We start from the raw sequence: 21,049 nt of genomic DNA on the forward strand, positions 1-21,049 counted from the left end.
AATTAGCTGATCCAATTAACCTAATCTTTTTGAAAAAATAACTAAGCTAATTCTAACTAGACAACTAAGAAATTAGCTGACGGATCCAAACATGCACATGTGGTATCTGCAAAATGAGACATCGAGGGAAAATTGAAGTGTGGCCTCCAATGTTTTTATGTCCTTTTGTTTTCCAGAAAAGTTAGGAGCCAAGAAAAAAAATTGTCAATTCTAGGCGAGTAAATAAATCCAGTGGCATCGTCATCTCGACGATAACAACTACCCCTATGCCGGTGAGGGGTGGAATTATCCCTTCCCCGGCATTCTTCGATCCCGGAATATGCTCCACGAACTCCTTCCAATCAATCATTCCCCTCAACTCAATCACCTCCAATTCACAAATCCGAGCGAGCTGCATCCGGCGGGCCTCCTCGGTTTCCCGGTTCCTGTGCGGGTCGCGTAGAGATCCTTACTCCGAATTGGATTTGGTATCCTGCTCTCTTGCTCATTGGGTTCGGATTGCCCTGAGTTTTGATCTGTTTACTCTGCTGTGTCCATCGAATTAGGCGGAAGATTGGAGGGTAGCTCCGGCAGCGGCGGTTCCTGATCCCTCCCCGTGGAGGTACCACGTCAATCGCGTGTTGGATTGGCGTAAAGATCGGATTTTTTTGGAAGGGTTTGGCGGTAAGGATCGAATTTTGGGGAGGATTTTGTTACTTGGGACTGGAGCGCTCATAGATTTTTGTCAATTCGGTGTGATTGAAAGGGATAGAAATTGCTTTTTTTTTTGGTAAAATTGGATGGCTGTCGTGGCTGCTGTGAATCGTGCCTGGTTGTGGTGAAAGGATTGATTCTTCTGGTATGGGTGGTCGTGGACGGCCGTAATGCCCTTGCTAGAGGTTGGAGGATTCCACGATTTGATGGTCTGTGCTGTCCGGGAGCTCGTCGGCGGTGGGCAAGATGTACGCCGTGGGGAAGTTCAGCAGCCTCATCTCCCGCAGCGTGTACACCGTCTCCGGCCCGTTCCACCCGTTCGGCGGCGCGGTCGACATTGTTGTCGTGCAGCAGCAGGACGGCAGCTTCAAGAGCTCGCCGTGGTACGTCCGGTTTGGCAAGTTCCAGGGGGTTCTCAAGTCAAGGGAGAAGGTCGTCAACATCTCTGTCAATGGCGTTGAAGCTGGGTTCCACATGTACTTGGACGGCAATGGCGAGGCTTACTTCCTTAGGAATGCAGACCCGAACGGCGAGGAAGGTGAATTTGTTCTGTCCCCCGCATCATCAGGTGATGAGCGGGAGGTACCAATCCAGGAAGCTCAGTTGAGGAAGTCGAAGAGCACTTCGTGTGATAGCTCCACGATGGAGGCTGATGTTGGGGAGGAGAGCAAGATACTCGCGAGGACAACCACAAGGCAGACCACCATACTTGAACGGATGTTTGGTCGGAAATCAGTTAAGAACAATGCACATGCTGTGGATAGAGTGAGCTCATTAGAGCGGGCAGAGATTGCTGCCGAACTCCTTGATACAAAGTGGTCGACAAATCTCCCGCGGAGTTCGAAATCTCACAGTTCTAATGATGAATCTTCCAAGAGCAAGTTGGCAGAAGCTAGCAACTGTGATCAGATGGAAACCTCAAAGACTGTACTGCCAGAACATAGCTTGGACCATGGGAAAGAGATGGACTCTAACTGCAATAGTGCTGACTGCAATTCTTGTATTCCTCGTGGAGAAAGAAACAGTTCGGCAGATGAAACTGATCAGTGTTTACAAACCACTAGTATGAAGGAAGAGGTTGTTGAGATACATACACATGAGACTAGTGACTTCACTGATAGGATCATCTCAACCGTGCATCAACAAGGATCAGAATCTTTGTCAAATGATCTGGGAACAGATAAGAGTATACATGAGTCTGTCAATACTGAAGGTGAGTTGCTGCATAATTCGGAAGATGTTGCAGGAAGGGAAATACACACAAAGGAGGCCTTTTCCAATGGCATTTTTGAAATCCATACCGTTGAGACAGACACTACAAGCAGTAAGAGTGAGGTGGTTTCTCAGTTTGTCACTGTAGATTCAGATGGAGCCAACCAAAATTTGACAGGTGCCAATTCACCAGCTTATGCAACCACAGATGTACCAACTGAAAAGCATGAGGTTACGTTGATCCCTTCTGCACATGATCCAGTTCGAGAGAAAGTAGTCATTCTCAGCAGTTCTGAAACTGTGGAGATTTCACAAGATGCAGTTCAAGAGAAAATGGTCATTCTCAGCAGTTCTGAGACTCTGGAGAGCTCATATGCTGTGTCCAGTATTTCAGATGACAAAATTCATGATGCATCAGATATCTCACTGGCTGACAGTGTAGAACGTGAGGAGGATCCCAGAGTCTCTGATGGGAGTAAAGAACAGCTATTTTCTGAGGAAAGGTCATTTGCATGCTGCGGTGCTCCCAGCAACAAAAAAGACATGATTAAAGTGGTTGTTGAAGAACATGAAGCTTTTATCTTAGAAGATCCAGCTCCCCAGATCTTGCAAGATAATGGTCCAGATATGGATATTTCTGTGGACTGTGTTTCACTTTCACATACCGATGCGGCTCATGATTTAGCTTGTCAGCATGATGTGGTTTGCCCTGATGCTTCTTCTAGTGTTATAGAGACATCAAGTTATGTGCCTGACAACGATCCTGAAGATGTAACAAATAACTTAACTGTGGAAAATAAAGCATGCAGCATAGAGCTTGATGTTTCTGTTACTCAGACCCCAACAATAGGAGATGGATCCACACAATGCAATGCTCAGCCAGCTAATTTTCCCAATACAATAGTAGAGAGTTCACCAACTGCTACTGGGTCTTCCAGTTTGGTCAATGATCCTGAAGATGTAACAAACAACTTAATTGTGGAAAATAAAGCATGCAAAAGAGAGCCTGATGTTTCTGTTACTCTGACCTCAACAATAGGAGATGGACCCACAGAATGCACTGCTCAGTCAGCTAATTTCCCTAATAAACTGGAAATAGCGGGTTCACCAACTATTCCTGGGTATTCCAGTTTTGTCAATGATCCTGAAGATGCAACAGAGAACTTAATTGTGGAAAATAAAGCATGCAACAGAGAGCCTGATGTTTTTGTTACTCTGACCTCAACAATAGGAGATGGACCCACAGAATGCACTGCTCAATCAGCTAATTTTCCTAAGAAAATAGAAATAGAGAATTCACCAACTGTTGCTGGGTCTTCCAGTTTGGTCAATGATCCTGAAGATGTAACAGAGAACTTAATTGTGGAAAATGAAGCATGCAACAGAGAGCCTGATGTTTTTGTCACTCTGACCTCAACAATAGGAGATGCACCCACGGAATGCATTACTCAGTCAGCTACTTTTCCTAATAAAATAGGAGTAGAGGGTTCATCAACTGCTACCGGGTCTTCCAGCTTGGCCGATGTTGAAGTGCAAAACACAAAAACAGAAGATGAAACAGGAAGATCCAGTTCTGTGAGTGGAGGTGAAGTTGGGTTTGTGCTTGAGGCTACAGCTGAGCCTGAGGAAGCAGCAGTATCATTCTCCGAGTATACAGAAGAAATTCAGTTTCAATTTAGTGATACTGAATATTTTGCGGGTAGAGAGGCCATGGATGACAAAGTGGCTGACAAAACAGCAGGCGAAGGAGGACATGACGAATCTGATTGCGACACAGATAAACAGGAAGGAGGTGGTGTAGATCTTGCAAATGAATTGGAAAACTGCTCTGATTCTTTAAGGCCTGTGACTAGCCCTGTTTCTATTCCTACAAGTGACCTGCAGACAGGCGATAACAGCATAGAGGCTAAGTCTCTACCAAATCTCCGTTCTCACATACATGATCTTGAAAGGCCTGATAGTTTTCACCTAAGCCGCTCACTACAACCAAATGCTGAAAATAATGGGGTTGACCCAGTCAAGAGTACGAATTCTTCTTTTCTTGAGCAGAAACCAGAAGTTACTGGTGATTCAGAAGAAAATTCCAGCCCACCTGAGGTTACCAGCAATGTAGTACCTGATGACAAGCACGCTGACAACCTGAAAGTTGATTCATTCACCCCTTTTGCAGGTGAGTTTTCTTTTTGCTAGGACTAGCATTTCTAAACTTTTTGAACATCAGTTGGTTATAACGGTCACTTTTGTTCCGGAGTAAATGTGATTCTGTTGTTAAAGAATTTCCCAATAATTTAGTTGTACCAAGTGAATAGTGAACTTTGATAAAGACAAATATGTTGGTCTTGTTAGCTATTTTTGTTGCAGTTTCTATGATTTCCTGCAGTGTCTGAATATTATTGAAGTAACTTGGCAGCAATGATAATCTCTCTGTGCCATTTTTGCAGAATTTTCACTATGCAGGCACCTGTTATCTGAAGGCATGGGGGAGGATGCTGCTTGCAGTGCATTTGATTCTGAGATGGTAACCTTAGAGAAGTTCCGTACCATGAAGCAGTCACTAATGAGAAACAATAAGCTAGTTGTTAGGATTGCTGGCCGCTATTTTCCCTGGGATGCAGCTGCGCCTATAGTGCTCGGTTTGATCTCTTTCAGCGAGGAACAAGTTTTTGAACCCAAAGGCATGATAAAGGTGGAGCGAGTTGAGCCAAGTGCAGAACCAGGTGGGAGCTGGAGAATCTGGCCATTTAGTTTCAGACGTACAAGGACTATTAGTGCTGTCCAGCCAGTTTGTGAAAGCACTGTTGAGACTTCTGTATCCACTCCTGCTAAAGAATCGACACCTGTTAACAAATTAGATAGAGAAAGGAATAAATCCAAGGCAAAGAGGATTGAGAGGAAGGTGCGATCACTCACTCCAACATCTGAGGAGCTCGCATCTCTTGATCTTAGAGAAGGCAAGAACGTGGTAACATTTACCTTCTCAACTGCAATTGTTGGGAAACAGCAGGTTAGTTTTACTTAATTTTTTTAAGTTCCATTAAGTTGCATTTGTCATATCCCATCCTTTCTTCAACAGGTTGATTGTCACATATATTTATGGAAATGGAATACGCGCATTGTCATATCAGATGTGGATGGAACTATCACCAAGTAAGTTGCAAAACTGGAGCATTGAAGCCAATGTTTTTATGTTTAAATACTATGATTTGGATACCTGATTGCCAGGAGTATCAGTCATTCCAGCTTTCTAATGATACACCTATATTGTTCTGTTAACCCAAGATTCTTAATTTCTCTTTGCTGGAAAATATTGTCTACTTCTAAGAGGGAGGGAAAAAAAGGAAGATAATGAATTTCATCCAACTAATGTAATTTATAATCATTATAAAATATATGGGCTATCTGATCCTTACCACCTACAAATGATGTATATTCAAATTTTACAATTGTCCACATTTTTGTAATATGATTGTAGATCTGACGTTCTTGGCCAGTTCATGCCATTGGTTGGTGTTGATTGGTCTCAAAATGGAGTTGCTCATTTGTTTTCTGCAATAAAGGTATTCATGTTACTCATGCTTGTAACAAAATAGAGCTACTTTCAATTTCACTTCCAGATCTAGTCATGCCATATCAATTGATATCTTTCTAATGTTTGTGAATTTACACACCAAATTGGGTCTGGAATGTTTGTTGATTTGGTTTGTTATTGTTATCTTGTTTTTGTTGCGTGCACAGGAAAATGGATATCAGCTTCTATTTCTGAGTGCACGCGCTATTTCACAAGCCCACATTACAAGGCGGTTTCTTTTCAGCTTAAAGCAGGTACTTTTAAATTCAGTTCTAGTCAATCCTATACTTTCAGAATCTGTTTGTGGTGGCCATGAATTTAGTATACAGCGATTACGCAACGAAATCACAGGTCTGAACATGCTGCACATTCACAGACACAAATACAGCAAAACTAACAAATAGAGTCTGGTGTTCATCTATCTTATTCCCTCATGTGAATTTGGATTTCAGGATGGCAAAGCACTTCCTGATGGCCCTGTTGTTATATCTCCAGATGGTCTCTTCCCTTCACTTTACAGAGAAGGTGAGCACATCCTGATATATTCTCACATTGTTTATTCTTTTCGTTGCCAAAAAAAATATTGCATTGATCACCTGTAATTATTAATCTGGGTCCACATGAGTAAACTTGGAGTATAACCTTCTTTTAAAAGTTGGTGTGTGCGGTAAGCATAATCTTTTTCCAAAACAATCATATCTCAATAACAAAATGAACACTCTTGGTTATGGACCCCCTCAACCATTATCCGATAAGAGGCCTGTCCTTTTCACCAGGTCTATGATAAGTGCTCACAGTACAATCATATTGACATAAAAAGTATCTCTGTTGACTCCTTTATATTTTCTATACGTTTGAGTGATCCTGATGTTTGTTGGCATTGGTTTGTAGTTATCAGAAGAGCTCCTCATGAATTCAAGATTTCATGCCTAGAGGTGAGTACTCCCTAGCAGCCTAGCATGCACAAACAGATGGGAAGAATAGCTTGACTTCTTTGATGTTCTATTAATGGTTTCTCTGTCCTTTACAGGCTATCAAAGATTTATTTCCTCCTGACTCGAATCCATTTTATGCTGGATTCGGAAATAGAGATACAGATGAGCTTAGTTACCTCAAAGTTGGTATTCCTATGGGCAAAATCTTCATAATAAACCCCAAGGTAACAGCCTAAGACATGAAAAACACTTGTCCCTCCCTCCTGTTAGCATCTATATCTATCTGCATAATTGTGCTGGAGTTCAGCCAGCGAGAGCATACTTGCACTGGAGATAGCATCTCCTTGTTAAAATTTTCCTTCAATGCAGGGTGAAGTTGCAGTAAATCGGCGAGTTGATACAAAGTCATACACGTCTCTGCATGCTCTTGTCCATGGAATGTTCCCACCAATATCGTCATCTTCGGAGCAGGTCAGCACTCCCATCTAGTATTTGTCAGTAGTTCAACTCTAGTTACTACTTTTAGTTCTGCTTATTCTGACAAGTTCTAATCCAATTCAGGAGGACTACAATACCTGGAATTACTGGAAAATGCCATTGCCTGATGTTGATATGTGAGGTACAAGTGAAGTCTGCACAACAATGCTGCGCTAATTTTATAATGCGCCACAGTGGTGATGAGAAGAAAACCATGGTGAAGGTAGCACCCTGAGGTATTTCATTTTACCTATATTTTTGCACTACCACTTCTTTTTTCCTCTTCATGAACTTGTGCCTAACATGCTTGGTGCATTGGCCAGCTGTTTCTGCAGGCCAATCGTTGGTTGGCTACGTGTGGATGCTCCTAATATAAGCACCTGCAAGATCGAAACTGTATATATAGGATCATAATAGAGGACTTGCGATCTGTACGCTGATGAGGCAGCAGAAGCAATATAGCTGTTTCTTGTCAATCCATCTGTTGTTGTTGGACTGAACCTTCTTGTCCTGTAACTGAGAGGTGTATAATTTACTGAATGGAGGGATCTGATAGTGTTGTTTCGTCTCATCCTTCTTGGTGTAATTGTGGTGCCATTGTAATCTGTACAAGAGCAGTTCAATAATACAATAGAATGTCAGCTTTGTTCATTTGCTGGTTTTTGAATCATAAGCATTCTGGCTATAAGCATGTTGCATTGACCAAAGGTGCAGCAAGTATTTTACCTCTAGGCTTTGTGAGTACTTAACAGGAAATTGTGGTATGAACCAACTATGTGTGTGCCATCTCTGTTATATTTGTGTTTTTTCTAGTATACATCTATATTTACCGACCTGGAATTTTTAAGTTGGGTGTCAATGCAGATGTTCAATTGAGCTAAGCTGCAATTCTAGTTAACATGGGGAAGAAAAATCTTAAATATGTAAATGCAAACTCTGTGAAGGGCCCGTGCGCAAATGTTACAATCCTCTTAAGCAAGAGACCTTGGTCACTTCCTCCAGAACCCTAGAGCCGCCAACAATGGCGGACCTCCAAACCCTAGCCACGCCCGGCCCCGCCTCCGCCTCCACCAAGAAGCATTCCAAGAAGCGCAAGGGCCTCGACGGTGAGGCCAATTCCTCCAAAACCCCAGAGCCGTCACCAATGGCGGACCTCCAAACCGACACACCCGTCCGCGCGTCCACCAAGAAGCACTCCAAGAAGCGTGGGGCCACCAACGCCTCCCTCAACGTCACCGTCGACGCCTCCCTCACAGGCGGCCGAACCACCGCCGCCGCCCCCGCGGTCGCCTACTTCCCCACCGGCTACGACCCCCTCGCCGCCACGGCGGCGGCGAAAGACGAGTCCTCCCCCAACGCGCGGCTCTTCCGGCACGAGAAGCACCCCACCTGGGTCGACCTCGTGGTCAGAAGCCCCGGCGGAGGCCCCGATTTCGTCGGCCGGAGCTATGCCGGTGAGGCCGCCACGCCGCAGCTCTGCGAGTACGCGCTCGGCGTCCTCGATAAGGCCTCCGGCACCCTCAGGGTCGTCCCCATAGCCGCCAACAAGGTGAGTGTTTTGTGTGATTACACCAAATTTTTTATCTTTCTTGTATGGTTGTTGACAGCCAAAGTGAAATGGCTATTTTTATCACAGACTTCATGAAATGTTAGCTGTTTAATGAGCACTTCTAGTTTTTAAGTAAATACTAAGCATTCTCTTTTGTCTAATTGTGCAATAGAAAGTTGCAATTGGATGGTCTACTGGGGTTGTGACAATGCCTGCATAGTTAGGATTTTAGCGGAGTAACGCTAAAGTTTCAATATTTTGTTTTGTTTTGTTTTTAATTTTGAAGGAAAGCCCTTGCTGTGATGTTTTTGTTTTAAGCACAACAGTGGTATGCATTTTAAAAGAGCTAAGAATACTTTTGCATGCATGGATGGTATTGGTGCGTAACGTCATTCTTGACGTCTGTACTCGGTAACAGATTCTGAGGCTCGAGCCACATCTCCAAGTGCAGCAGCCAGCGCATTCGCAGCACTCTGAGGTGGCATCAGAAGCCAGTTCAGTTGCAGGAAATGATGAATTGAAGGTTCAAGATCTTACCATGATGTATGGAACCAAGACAGACAGGGATAAGGTATGTTGTCTAGTTTTACTAGGCTGCTGTTTGCGGCTGTATGTTTCTGGATTGATCTGTGGTGTGCGCTTGAACTTATAGTCGCAAAGCTGCAAAGCAAAATAAGTGTCAATCAAAAGTTTCCTCTGTGTGCCCCAGTTTGTGTGTCTTCTTCCTGTGAAATACGTCTGTAAGATAACATTTAGGAATTAGGACACGGTCAAATAATAGCAAGGTTGCAAATAGCTGGCTATTGCTCCGCTATACCTGCTCTATTGCTTTTTCACAGGCATGGCGCTATGATATCGCCAATTGTTCCACTATTGCTGCTAATGACGCTTTAGCACCGCTAAATACCGCTATTTGGCATAGCCTCTAAATCTTTTTATAACCGCTAATCTTATTTTCCAGTACGGATACCGATGATACATTATTTCCTTGCATGGAAGGCCGGTAAGCCTATTAGTGTAGGCTAAATATGCTGCCCGCTTAAAGTCCTAACTATATTCCTGGTTATTAAGTAAGAGACATGAAGACTTATACTTATAGAGCCCAAAATATATATTCGAGTATTTGCATTGATATAAAAGTTACTTAATTCCAAGTTTCCATGCATAATTAATTGAAAATTTTTATATTTTTGCAAAATTGCTAAATGAAATAGCTGCCGCTATATCCCAGTAGAGCTGCCTATAGCCTCTAGAGGAGTCCATCGCTAAATGTTATAGCCCGCTAAATGTTAAACAAGAATTACGTAACTGTCATTGTACCAATATGATTGCTGTTGGTCTTTTTCTGTGAAAGATTTTTGTTATATGTAAACCAATGATTTAATCTAAACTCTGATTTGGATTCATCTCAACCATGGACCATGATAATTTCCATTTTACATCAGTTACAGTTTTCATTATGTCGCAGTGGTACTTACAGTCCGATAAATGACCCTCACCGCCACATCCCTCCCTCTTCCTTCCTCGGTGCATTAGAAAAGGTAGAAAGAAAGTACAGACATGGTTCAGTTTGGTTGATGGTAATATTCCTTGCAGGATAATAAGTGGAGATCATTAAATGAACAAAGGAATGATCCTTCTGCTTATGAGGACATTGACCTGGGAACCAGTAATGTCAACACCAATGACAGGCAGGAACTAATTGTTCGGAACATTCCACCTTATGACCCTACAGCAGATACATCAGAAAAGGCTTATATTTTGGATGAGATTATTCCAAAGACTATGCGCCACCACCTTTTAGAAATTGTTGACCATTTTGAATCAGGAGAAATTTCTTCAAAAGGCTATGGGACTTTTGTCTCGAGTCGTGTGCAGAAGTTACAGAAGCTTCAGGTAATTAGTTACATTTTTTGGTATGCTTTTTCTTGTTGTCCAGTTACCTACTTTCAGTTGCCACCTGCTAATATCAGTATAAGGTTCTTAGAACAAGGAAACTTATTTTATACTTAATCAGGAAGATGAAGGGAAAGTCAAGAACCTTTTTCTTGATAGTAAGTCATATAGTCTTATGTTGTTGTTTTTTAAAATTCATATAGTCTTATCTTGCCACATAATATAGCGGTAAGAAACCATTTTAATTGACTCTGAAATTCATGTGGATATTTGAAGGGCATTATTTTCTTGTTGTGGGGCTTGTAACAGTTTACTTTTTACTCGCATAGCATTCCTATAACAGTATAGCCAGCAGCATTACTACCGCAATGTTGACATGTTGAATTGCACTTATCTCTATGTCCCCTCTTGAGACTGACAGTCTGGCTGCCAATAGTTTGCTCTTATATATCTATTCCACTTGGTTAATGTGATCTAAAAGACTCAGCTTTTGCCTTGCATTGTGTTAGGGTGAAGATAAAGAGAGACTTGCTTGGATACTGTCCTACGTCCAACATCTACTGTCTTTATTGGCACGGAATGGTGCCATGTCCAAGCGTCACAGTAAGGACAGAAAGGAAAACAAGGCGAACCATGGACCCGTGACCCCACAGGCTGTATATCGCAACCTGTTGCTGACTTTTACAGAACCAGGGTCTAGTGCCATATCATCAGAGAAAAACGAGCTCCTGATCAACTACATCTTGGTCCTGACACTTTTTGCTGATGACTTCAAATCCGATCCTAAGGATATATGTGTGGACCTGAAAATGACCCGCCAGATGATTAAGCCATACTTTGACCAGCTGGGATGCAAATCTGTGTCATCAGGTGCTTTTGGGTCCTCTTTCATGACACTTCCTGCCCCTCTCAAGTTCCCACAAGACGTTACAAGGAGAAAGCGACGACGGTAATCACCATAGGAAGGGATTGATGGTTATTATATCTCAGAAATGGAATGCAATACTTGAAAGTGAGTGTGATTGGAAAAGGCTGTTTTGAGTTCTGATACACAGCAATCCAATGCAAGTTAAGCCTGTAGGTGTTTGAACCAATTTTGCAATGTACTGAAAATGACAGTAGTTTCAAATTCATTTTGTAGTCCGCTGTCCATTGACATTCCTGTCGAGAAAGGAAACATATCTTCTGTGTATTGCTAGTTATTTGCCTACCTGAGCGTATCTGAATGTTAGTTTTTGTTTTTTTGGTTATGCATACTGATAGCTTGATTGTGAACATGGATTTGTTTGAGTGACGAACTCCTAAATGGAGTTGGAAATTCTTCACATCTCGCCAGGCTATGGTTTTGTTCGTCCTTGCTACTACATATTATTTCCGTTGCATGTTCATCTTTACTGATGACTGATGTAAATCATCTACGTCACATGTTGACCCATAAAAAATATTCTGACAAATGGATACAGCATTGCAACTATTGCATCCGCATTCCACGCAATTGATTTCAGCTCAAAATGTCAGTTAAAGGCATTAGTGTAACTTGTAAAGAGGACATGCTGGAGCCACTCTTAACCATCTAATTAGCTGGAAAACATAGTAAAATACGCTAGACAACAGGCTGGTAAAAATTATTCCATAATGGCTACAGCAATGTAAGAACGCGGTAACAATCTTGGACAGATTACATCATTCATCACCAATCTAAACTTTTTGTTCTACATGGATCGATAGGACATGTCGTCTAAACCACAGAGTAAGGACTAGTTGTCACTCAAGAGTCCTTTGGTTCCGTTGCTCGACTTAGGATTTCTCCGCCACATCACCGCCCACCTCGTGATCTGCCCCGGTTGTGCTCTTGTGGCTCTCGGTGCCAGAAGGTTCTGTGCTCACCCCAGCAGTTGCGTCCTGCTTGCCTCCTCGCCCATCGGCAGGGACAGGCGCTGACTGCTGTAGGCTGGCAGCAGCAGGGTCGGCTTGCATAGGCTGCATGCCATTAATGGTAGCCGGTCTCATGACCATCTGTCCCGGGAAAGCAAGAGCCTGTGCTTGCTGCTGTTGAAGCTGCTGCTGCTGCTGCTCTTGCATCTGTTGCGGGGTTAATGGTGTTCTTGGCGGGAACATTGGTACTTGGGACATGTAATGCCCTGCACCTGGTACCATGCCAGGTTGCATCATCTGTTCGCGAAGAAATGAAAGTTTAAGTGAATGTTGCAAGTAGGGCTTGTGAAATGGCACCAACTTAACAGGGCTACTAACCTGTGGGCGACTTGCAGGGTTCTGTGGTGGTTGGGGTTGGGCATCTGCAATCGCAGCCAGGTACAAGAGATTCTTTTGAAGCTGAGCTTGATACCTGAAAGTTAAGAGCATGGAAGATACCGTTATCCAGAATGCATTGCCATTGATACATGTTGGTTTCCAAGATGGCATTTACATAGGCAGGTCGATCATGAATAAGATTTTGTTAAACATGAATTGTCCTTCTGAAGTTTCAGTGCATCAAGAAGGTGTGGCGTAGAAATGTGCATGCATCCCTCTCAATTGACAGCTGAAACTAGTATGACTCAGAATTTCAGACATCCTACAGTTAATCTAATTCAGACAGCCATATCAAATGATGGGTGAAACTAGTAAGACAAAATGAAGTACCTCACAAATGGATCAGAATTTCAGACAGAACTAATCCATCTTGTTAAAATTTCAAGCAATTTTTATTGTGGATGATGACAGAATATATCAGAATAGAAAAGCTAAGCAATGCAACATTTTTGACTTCATAAGGATGATAACACTTCAGTAACTACAAGTATATGTGAATAGATCACAAAGAATTCATCTACCAGGGCAATCATTAATCGTTTTGAGTTAACACAATGTTGCCAGATGACTACAAAAGATTGCTGCTGTTAAAAGATATCCAAAACATTGTATATGGCCTAATTATTATGCAGGTTAGATTCTATTGTACTCTAAACTCCATGACTCGTACAGCACTTTATTTATAGAACAACTCTACAGTCAAACTATCAAAGCTCATAGCTTTTACAACCAAACCACTTTCAACAAACCTACATCATTAAATATAAATGATGAGGGAGTAAAACTTAATAAGATCCTTAACATTGCTTATCCAAATCTTAAGGCTCAAGAATTTGCATACACTAGTGTGTGAATTAAATAAGCAACACATGTGAATTTGCATACACTAGTGTGTGAATTAAATAAGCAACACATGAATTAAAGGTTCATCATTGTGAGACTAGGAAAACCAACAATATGCATTTCGACCAGTAAAATTAGTTATATAGTTCAGGAAGATACTTACTGAGCACATTCAGCCAACTTTCCTAAGTTCTGATTCTCCAGGATGGCCAAAATAAGCTGCTTATTTTCATCCAAATACTGCAAAAGACAAATTCAGTTAGTGTTACTAAATATCAAAAGTTAATGATGATAAATATCAAAAGTTAATGATGACATGCACTATAGTGTTAGGTTTATGCATAATCCTGATGCAATCCATTTACCTTCTGTATAAGAATTACATAAGTGATTTTGTTCAAAAAAAAGTTTTGTCATTTGATTTATTCATTTTGCCATGCTGATATGGTTGGCTTCTTGCAAGCACAGCTTAAATTGTATGTTAATGCCAAGCATTTGGTAGTGAGTTCCACAGCATTGTGAGGAATAGTAGATAAATGCAGCCCAGAGAAGAATGCAACCTACATCTATGATAGCTATGTATTTCATGACTTCATATCGCGCAGACCATAGCACTTGGATGCCATCCAAATAATTCAGTTACGACAGAGATGCACCTAATTTAGCCTCAAAGAACCATTAGTCATGGCTCGCACATCTACCCATGCAGACCATCATGTATAACTGAGGTGACTATCCTAACCATGGGGAAGACAATAGGACTGAGGAGTGACAACCACAGTTGCTGAGCGAAGTACATCAAGGTTTGCCATGTAGCGGACAGCCAAGACAGCCACAAGTTGGCAGCCACACTGCCATCACAATGCAGCTAGGCACCAAGTCACCATAGAGCAGGGTAACAAGCCGCATTATTGGTGGATGGTTGACTGACTGACTGACTGTCAAAGCTGATCTTATACCAGGAAGCTACATTCCATGGCAGAGGGCTATGGTTCAGAAATAATTAAGCACGGTTGACAGACAAGCATTGCTGAACAATGATTGCCCAACGACCATGCAAAAATGGAAAATTGCTAAAACCCACCTGTGAAAGGGGATTTGTCAAAACACCCCTGCAACTTCTATTTTCGTATTCTACACCTGCAGTTCTACCTTTGGTGTTTTACCCCCCCCCCCAAGGCCATTGACTGCATGGTGTGCTGGCTATGTTGCTTCTAACATGGCATGGTCACTTCTATTGTGGCTTCTGGCATCTCCGTACAATTTAGCCTGACCTAGCACTCCATTTTTTGCACTGATTCACAATTTGGTGTCCCTCTTGAAGAATGCATAAAAAGGAGGGTTTCAGATCAGATTGAATTGTCCCAGAGATGCTGGAAGTCACACTATAAGCCACCATACCATGCTCAAATGAACGCAAGCAGGATACCATGTGGTCAACAGCATTAAGGGGGGAACTAGACACAAAGGAAGAGAACAGGTGTTATTACTGGCAAAAATGAAGTTGTAGGGGTGTTTTCTAGACAAACACCCAATACAGATGAGTTTTAACAATTTCCCCTAGTAAAAGTGACTGCCGTCTGGCAAGCCATGCTGCAAGGCAGAGGAGCCAGGGCTGGTCAACTGCCCCACCACAGGGAAACAGTAAGCACAGGCTGAGACCTGAGAGTCTCTGCCGCATGGCATAGAGCTGGCCAGTGGCCACACTTGGCCTTTGCCAAAAATTCAAAATTGATATTCGAACAGCAAGCATGTTGCCATTGCTCATTTGCCCGTTGCCAAAAAGTCAAAATTGATATTTCAATGGCACATTCCAGAGCTGTTGCAGCACAGTTTGCCTTCACCAAAAATTCAAAATCAGTATCTCAATGACACGTCATGGTGCCACTGAACATTTGGCCCTCGCCAAAAATTCAAAATTGATATTTGAATGACACATTGCAGTGCCATTGCGCAAAAAACAAAATTCTCCGAATACAGAGATGCAAGCCACATTCCATGGCAAAGAGCCATGGTCGGTCTGTAAACAGAATTGCACAGCCAACCAGTAAACATTGGCTGATGTGCTATCACCCAACAAGACGAGCAATGAGCTCGCCGCCGGCCAGAGTACCACAGGGAGATGCTGTATGGCAGCCGGAAGTGCCACACACACAAAAAAAAATGCCCTTCAAGGACGCCCCCCTGACTTACAGCCGCAAAGCAAGCGACAACAAGGGTCTGCACCTTCAACCCCAGATGACCGGAGCCTCAGGCCAGGAAGTTTCGCTATGCATTGAGCCGCCAAAGCACACTTACATGCTCAATTCACAGTATGGCCGCCCATGACCTTCACATGAAGTCCAAAGCTTTTGAGTTTTGAACAGGTAGCTAGCCTCCACTCCCCTTCCGCCTCCTATTGTGCTGGCCTAATCCACCCTCGATTGTGCGCATGTGGCTCTCCGGCCTCCAAAAACCCAAAACACGCCACCAACCTACTGTTACTCACCGATTGACCAAAAGCACTAAGCCGAGGAATCTGCGATTACCCCCAGAACAGGAAAAGAACAAGAACGCCTAATCTCGCCCTAAACAACAGCGCGGAAAGATCCAATATTTGATCGAACCAACCCCAGCAGCCTGAAAAAGAACCATCCTCCTCAGGCGCGGGAAACCCTAGCAGGAAGTGGGCGGTTCGCACCTTTTGGATCTGCTCGGTGGTGATGCCGGCCGCCGGGGGCGCTGCCGCCGCGGCGCCGGCGGGCGCCGGCGGCATGGCCATCTGCTGCTGCATCGCCGGAGCCGGTGCGTGGGCGTATCTTGCCTTCGTCGCTTGCTTTTCGAGGTTTCTGGAGTTGGTGAAAGGGGCGGAGGGGCTTATGGTACGACGACTACCGGGAGTTGGAAGAAATTTTGCAGCAGAGTACTTAACAACTTGGTACGAGTGCCTGAGAATAGGAAAGGAAGGAAAGGGGAGAAAAGGGGTGAGAGGGCCAATTACGGGTTTGCCCTCGCCGGTCAAAAACGAGACAAATGTACCCTGGAACGATGGTATTGGTGCCTTATCGAAATGTTGGTAATAGATATTGGAGTACTCTAGATATTATTACTGCGTTCTTGGAAATTTCTAGTTAGACAAGGAACTATGTTGGCAATTTGAGCTGAATTCATTTTTTTATTGTGACTATGTGAAAGGCACGATCCACCTATTTATTTTTGCTCTTTTTTCGTGCAACCTCTCCTCTACCTACTACACGTCTCGGGTAGCTTATGATCATCAATCTATATTACTATAGGCTAAATTTTTCTTTTCAAAAAATATATAGGCTATTTTTTTTTCAAGAGTGTGCAATGGAATCATTCACCATATTTGCTTAAATATGGTACATATGCTATGAAGTGCCGCACCTCCTCTATTTTTGTCTAGCTCTGCCTCTGTTTGTTATAGTGTATACGATACCAGGATCCTAGATCAGTGATCAGTCCAATAATTCAAAAGGCACACAAAGCATCAAGGTTATATTACAAGACTAGACATTAAGGTTATATACATCGTGTGGGAAAAGAAAAGATAAATTGTTGTCCGGGGCAAATTTAGGGGGAGGGGGGGGGTAGGAGGGCTTCGGCTCCCCTACTGCGAGAAACTTCATTGCAAGCAAAGAAGGAAGATAATGAGAAGAGAGAGAAAAGAAGAAGAAGAGGAGGAGGAGGAGGTGAAGATGGAGGAAGAAGAAGAAGCAAGTCCCCCCTCCCCACCTAATTTAATCATCGCTTCCATCATTGGTTGTTATACCTTGTGATGTTTGCATGTACACATTCAATCATACCGCTATAATAATAGTACAGCATTACCCTCATCTCGTAATGCATCTCAACATAGCAGCCTCATGACATCATGCTTTACAGAAGCAATAGGTGCTTTAGAGAAGCAAGGGAGAGGTGCGGTGAGCATGCTATGAGAAAACATAATGGGTGGGTGGAGATAATTTATTTTCATTGTGAAATTAATCACGGGAAGATCCTACTAACATGGTTGACGAAGGCAAGCACCGAATTTCACTTGTGCAGTAGATGACCGATGCTCGAGAAGATTGTATATTCGAGACTCCAAACATCGCACTTCGCAGTTTTGCCATTCCTAACATCAACTTCGTAAAAATAGATCTCCAAACATATGACACTTAATTTTCTTGCCATTAGATGTATTTTATCTCTTTTCTGTTATTTCTTTTTATATTTGGCACCTCAATGGACCATTTTACCCCTCTGTATTTTTTGCACCACGACGTTTCGTTTCATCTCCCATTTCTCCCTACTATCATCGCTCTCCTCACTCTCCCATTCGTGAAGAGGCCTAGGGCCGGCGGCCATGGACGGCCGGCGGGCCGATGATTGGTGGCTGTGAAGGAACTGGCCTAACATCACCTTTGATCCCATCTAGAAAATTGGCCTGGTGCTAGAGCAGTAGTAAGACTAAAAACAATTCTTCATAGATGCTATTCTACACCAATGAATCACTAATAACACCACACCACGATGGGATGAAGTTGGACAGACCCGCCGAGAATGTGATGCTGTCCTCCGTCGCAGCTGCCGTATAGCTTCGTGGGCACCATCAAGGAGCCGCCTTCCCTGATAGCGCCGCTGCCACCAGAACTGGAAGCGGACACCGCTCCGAGGTGGAACTTCGAGATGTTGGGCACCCCCGCGGTGAAGTCCTTTTTGCTGGTGGCCGCGTGACGGCCGTCATCGGGGCCCTGGTCATAGAGGAACCCCTTGAACAGGTGGCCGTTGATGGTCACCATAGCCTGGTACGCGTACTCGTCCTCGCCGTCTTCGATGAACGTCATACGCACGCACTTGAACACCGCCGGTGCGCACCTGTCGCGGAAGGCTGTCCCTGAACGACACGTCTGCAGCGTGCATCTGCCATGGACAGCTAGCCGCCGGCCCTAGGTCTCCTCATGAATGGGAGGGAGAGGAGAGCGACAATCAAGAGAAACGGGAGACGAACGAAATGCCGGGTAGAAGGTCTCTTGAGGTGCCAAATACAAAAATAAATAATAGAAAAGAGATAAAATACATCTAATGGCAAGGAAATCAAGTGTCACATGTTTGAAGGCCGATTTTTGCGAAGTCGATATTAGAAATGGCAAAATTACGAAGCACGATATTTGAAGTTCCAAATATACAATTTCCTCCTGATGCACTACGCCGTGAAATCTATCCGGTTCCCATGTCACAAAGTTTTCACGGTTCTTCCTTTCGAAATGAGGAGATTCCCTTGGGAGAGATAAATGCCAAGCAAGAAGGCGAGGGAGGGGCGAACCTGTCCTTTTACAGATTTATGGTTACGGAGTTACGGTAGCAGTTGCAGCACTGTTTGTCTGACGAGTGATGGATGGAGTGCAGAGTAGGCAAGCGGAGCACTGTCCTGGTTGTGTGCGACCGCGACAGTGAGCCTTGTTTGAAAAGGTGAAACTCATGACTCCATGTGATCCTCCTTCCGAGCACGGTAAAAAAAAAGAGAAAAGGTTGTGGTTGTGCATGCCTTTTTTTTTCTCCTTTTTGTTTAGCTTGGAAGCATGGCAAAAATGGAGAAACAGATTCCGTAAGAAAGGTGAAAGCGAGATGTTGGTCACGTTTGGAAAGTCTCAGTTTGGCTCTTCTTTAACATGTCCATGTAATGTAAGCATTGGTTTTCAATCAGAGAGTGGCTCATAAGACGAATTAATGTTGTGATGAAACGGGGCAAGGTTAAAAAAAAAATCACAACTTCAGAGCAGGATTTTTTTTCGAAGAAATTTGCAGTAGTACTCCACTGTCATTTAAGGAGAAACAAGCAAACCGATTCAGAGCAGGATTCAGGTACATCTTGATGATGTCCATCGTTGATCCTTCACGTGAGAGTAAATTTGACATACATCTGTCTCAAATTAAGGTCGGGCAGAATCGGTTCTGTTCCGGTTCAAATGACAATGAACTTTGTTCATACTCCAAGGTAAACTTAAACCCTGCTCTAGCTAGATCAGCCGCAGTAGCAAAATAGGTCCGTTTGACCACAGAGTCCGCGAGCACCCTTCCGGCCCCACATGTCAGAGGATGCTTGTGCATGCGTGCGCGTCGAGAAAAAGAAAGATTCTTTCTTGGCGAGGAACGGCCGGCGTCGCACGTGGCAGAATTTATAGGTAGCTGGGCCGCCCAAGTTAACTACTCTGCTGCTGCTGTCTACTGCACGGGCTGACAGTGCCACTGACAGTCGCATAAAAAATACAGCAAATTGTGCTAACGCGAATTTTCTATGAAGGGTCTTTATAACTTTGTTGCTACTCTACCCGCAAAAAGAAAAAAAAAAGAAAATTTGTTGCTACTCCTACTTGAACCGTCGGTGAAGGCGACGGCGAGGAAGGCATGACATGGCACACTTTCGTCTGCTGCAATGCAACCCAAACTTCTTTTCAAAAAAGAAAATGCAACCCAAACCGCGGCCACAGGTGAAGAGACTGACCTCAATCTCACGGTGCCACCGCTGCAGATGATCCTTCTTCCGCGTCAGGAATTAGTGTCTAGCAACGTCCCAAATTTGGAGTTCTTATCATGTTCGAGTCCTGGGGGATCGATGGCAATTGCATGAGCATATATCGACAGGAAATCCGTCGAGCACCCGAGCTCTGCTCCGTTCATCACGCGCCTTGCCTGCCATTAGCGCGCATACTCGCCGCCCCTTCCAGGGAGTCCTCCAGGAGAGAGGGGATGGACGCGAGAGACGGCCGGAGTGTGGTGTCGCCTCCGGCCGCCGCGATGGTCCGGCTGCGAGACGCGCGCGGCAACGAAGCGGAGGCGGCAAGGTTTCTTGCCGGCCCAAACGCAAGATGGAGGAAGAAAAGGTCCCAAGGGGCGTCCGCCGCAGAAGTGAGCAAGAGGCCGTGACCTCGGATTTTCAGAAAGTGCCCTGACTGTTTTTCAAATAACCCCCTATTTTGGATCGCGATTATTAATCGTGATCCGGGTATTTACGAACTACCCCTAATATTTGCATATAGACCCCTAACGCAAGATGGGGGCAACGCCGAGACGGCAGGAGGAAGAAAAGGTCCCCAAGGGGCGTCCGCCGCAGAAGTGAGCAAGCGGCCGTGACAACGGATTTTCAGAAAGCGCCCTGAGTATTTTTCAAATAACCCCCTATTTTAGATCCGGATATTTACGACTACCCCTAATATTTGCATATAGACCCCTAGTTTGGATCGCGATCCAATTATTTGCAGAAACCCCCCACATTTTGCGTGTAGGACCCTGGTTCGGATCGTCTTCTCCCCACCCGTCCAGCGCCGCACGCCGCCGTCCCCGGCCGCCGCGCCATCCAGAGATGCGAAGGCCCCATCCTTCCCGCCGATACCTGGAGGTGGGAAGCGCAGAAACTACTCGCTGAAATGCTTCACGGTTAAGAAGTTAAGAACCACCAGCAGATTGTTTCCCCTGACATTGCCGGTCAAATTCAACTTGCCGTCGTCGTCGGGATGCGCCTGATCCGGCGAGGTGAACCGTCAATAATGGCATGGAGATTGCTTTTACCTGCAGTATTGC

At 44.1% G+C, this 21,049-nt stretch overlaps 4 protein-coding genes across 8 annotated transcripts; 2 read left to right on the forward strand and 2 right to left on the reverse strand.

Moving 5' to 3' along the window:
• The first annotated feature begins 226 nt into the window (after window positions 1-226).
• On the forward strand, window positions 227-7,539 carry LOC112901916 (phosphatidate phosphatase PAH2-like). 5 transcript variants are annotated; one of them, XM_025970784.1, is made up of 12 exons: window positions 227-467; window positions 546-4,075; window positions 4,347-4,909; window positions 4,979-5,052; window positions 5,378-5,462; window positions 5,641-5,727; window positions 5,926-5,998; window positions 6,365-6,408; window positions 6,504-6,632; window positions 6,778-6,879; window positions 6,970-7,121; window positions 7,209-7,539. In XM_025970784.1, the coding sequence occupies exons 2-11, from the start codon at window positions 940-942 to the stop codon at window positions 7,024-7,026; spliced, it is 4,350 nt and encodes a 1,449-aa protein (XP_025826569.1). In that variant the 5' UTR covers window positions 227-467; window positions 546-939; the 3' UTR covers window positions 7,027-7,121; window positions 7,209-7,539. The 5 variants fall into 5 exon arrangements, with proteins under 5 accessions (XP_025826569.1, XP_025826570.1, XP_025826571.1 ...); XM_025970785.1 differs by having other exon boundaries at window positions 227-438; XM_025970786.1 differs by having other exon boundaries at window positions 227-433.
• Window positions 7,540-7,866: 327 nt separating this feature from the next.
• LOC112903390 lies at window positions 7,867-11,584 on the forward strand. Its single transcript, XM_025972648.1, has 4 exons — window positions 7,867-8,434; window positions 8,853-9,005; window positions 10,031-10,330; window positions 10,840-11,584. The coding sequence occupies exons 1-4, from the start codon at window positions 7,907-7,909 to the stop codon at window positions 11,281-11,283; spliced, it is 1,425 nt and encodes a 474-aa protein (XP_025828433.1). The 5' UTR covers window positions 7,867-7,906; the 3' UTR covers window positions 11,284-11,584.
• Window positions 11,585-11,861: 277 nt separating this feature from the next.
• LOC112903361 (GRF1-interacting factor 2-like) lies at window positions 11,862-16,394 on the reverse strand. Its single transcript, XM_025972605.1, has 4 exons — window positions 16,167-16,394; window positions 13,650-13,726; window positions 12,584-12,677; window positions 11,862-12,502 (listed from the first exon to the last, which is right to left on the reverse strand). The coding sequence occupies exons 1-4, from the start codon at window positions 16,257-16,259 to the stop codon at window positions 12,128-12,130; spliced, it is 639 nt and encodes a 212-aa protein (XP_025828390.1). The 5' UTR covers window positions 16,260-16,394; the 3' UTR covers window positions 11,862-12,127.
• Window positions 16,395-17,982: 1,588 nt separating this feature from the next.
• On the reverse strand, window positions 17,983-18,315 carry LOC112872338 (protein LATERAL ROOT PRIMORDIUM 1-like). The gene has a single exon (XM_025935436.1). It carries the CDS (start codon window positions 18,313-18,315, stop codon window positions 17,983-17,985), a length of 333 nt encoding a protein of 110 aa, XP_025791221.1.
• Between the last annotated feature and the right edge of the window lie 2,734 nt (window positions 18,316-21,049).

This window comes from Panicum hallii, chromosome 8 (genome assembly GCF_002211085.1).
Source record: "Panicum hallii strain FIL2 chromosome 8, PHallii_v3.1, whole genome shotgun sequence".
Classification (NCBI taxonomy): domain Eukaryota; kingdom Viridiplantae; phylum Streptophyta; class Magnoliopsida; order Poales; family Poaceae; genus Panicum; species Panicum hallii.

Bases quoted from the DNA above. Each gene is read 5' to 3' on its own strand.
- LOC112901916 (XM_025970782.1), top strand. From the start codon at position 940: ATGTACGCCGTGGGGAAGTTCAGCAGCCTCATCTCCCGCAGCGTGTAC. The intron at 5,053-5,377 runs GTAAGTTGCAAA...ATATGATTGTAG, and splicing joins GTGGATGGAACTATCACCAA to ATCTGACGTTCTTGGCCAGT. The intron at 6,633-6,777 runs GTAACAGCCTAA...CCTTCAATGCAG, and splicing joins TCTTCATAATAAACCCCAAG to GGTGAAGTTGCAGTAAATCG.
- LOC112903390 (XM_025972648.1), top strand. From the start codon at position 7,907: ATGGCGGACCTCCAAACCCTAGCCACGCCCGGCCCCGCCTCCGCCTCC. The intron at 8,435-8,852 runs GTGAGTGTTTTG...ACTCGGTAACAG, and splicing joins TCCCCATAGCCGCCAACAAG to ATTCTGAGGCTCGAGCCACA. The intron at 10,331-10,839 runs GTAATTAGTTAC...GCATTGTGTTAG, and splicing joins AGAAGTTACAGAAGCTTCAG to GGTGAAGATAAAGAGAGACT.
- LOC112903361 (XM_025972605.1), bottom strand. From the start codon at position 16,259: ATGCAGCAGCAGATGGCCATGCCGCCGGCGCCCGCCGGCGCCGCGGCG. The intron at 12,678-13,649 runs GTAAGTATCTTC...CTTAACTTTCAG, and splicing joins AAGTTGGCTGAATGTGCTCA to GTATCAAGCTCAGCTTCAAA. The intron at 12,503-12,583 runs GTTAGTAGCCCT...CTTCGCGAACAG, and splicing joins ACCCTGCAAGTCGCCCACAG to ATGATGCAACCTGGCATGGT.
- LOC112872338 (XM_025935436.1), bottom strand. From the start codon at position 18,315: ATGACGTTCATCGAAGACGGCGAGGACGAGTACGCGTACCAGGCTATG.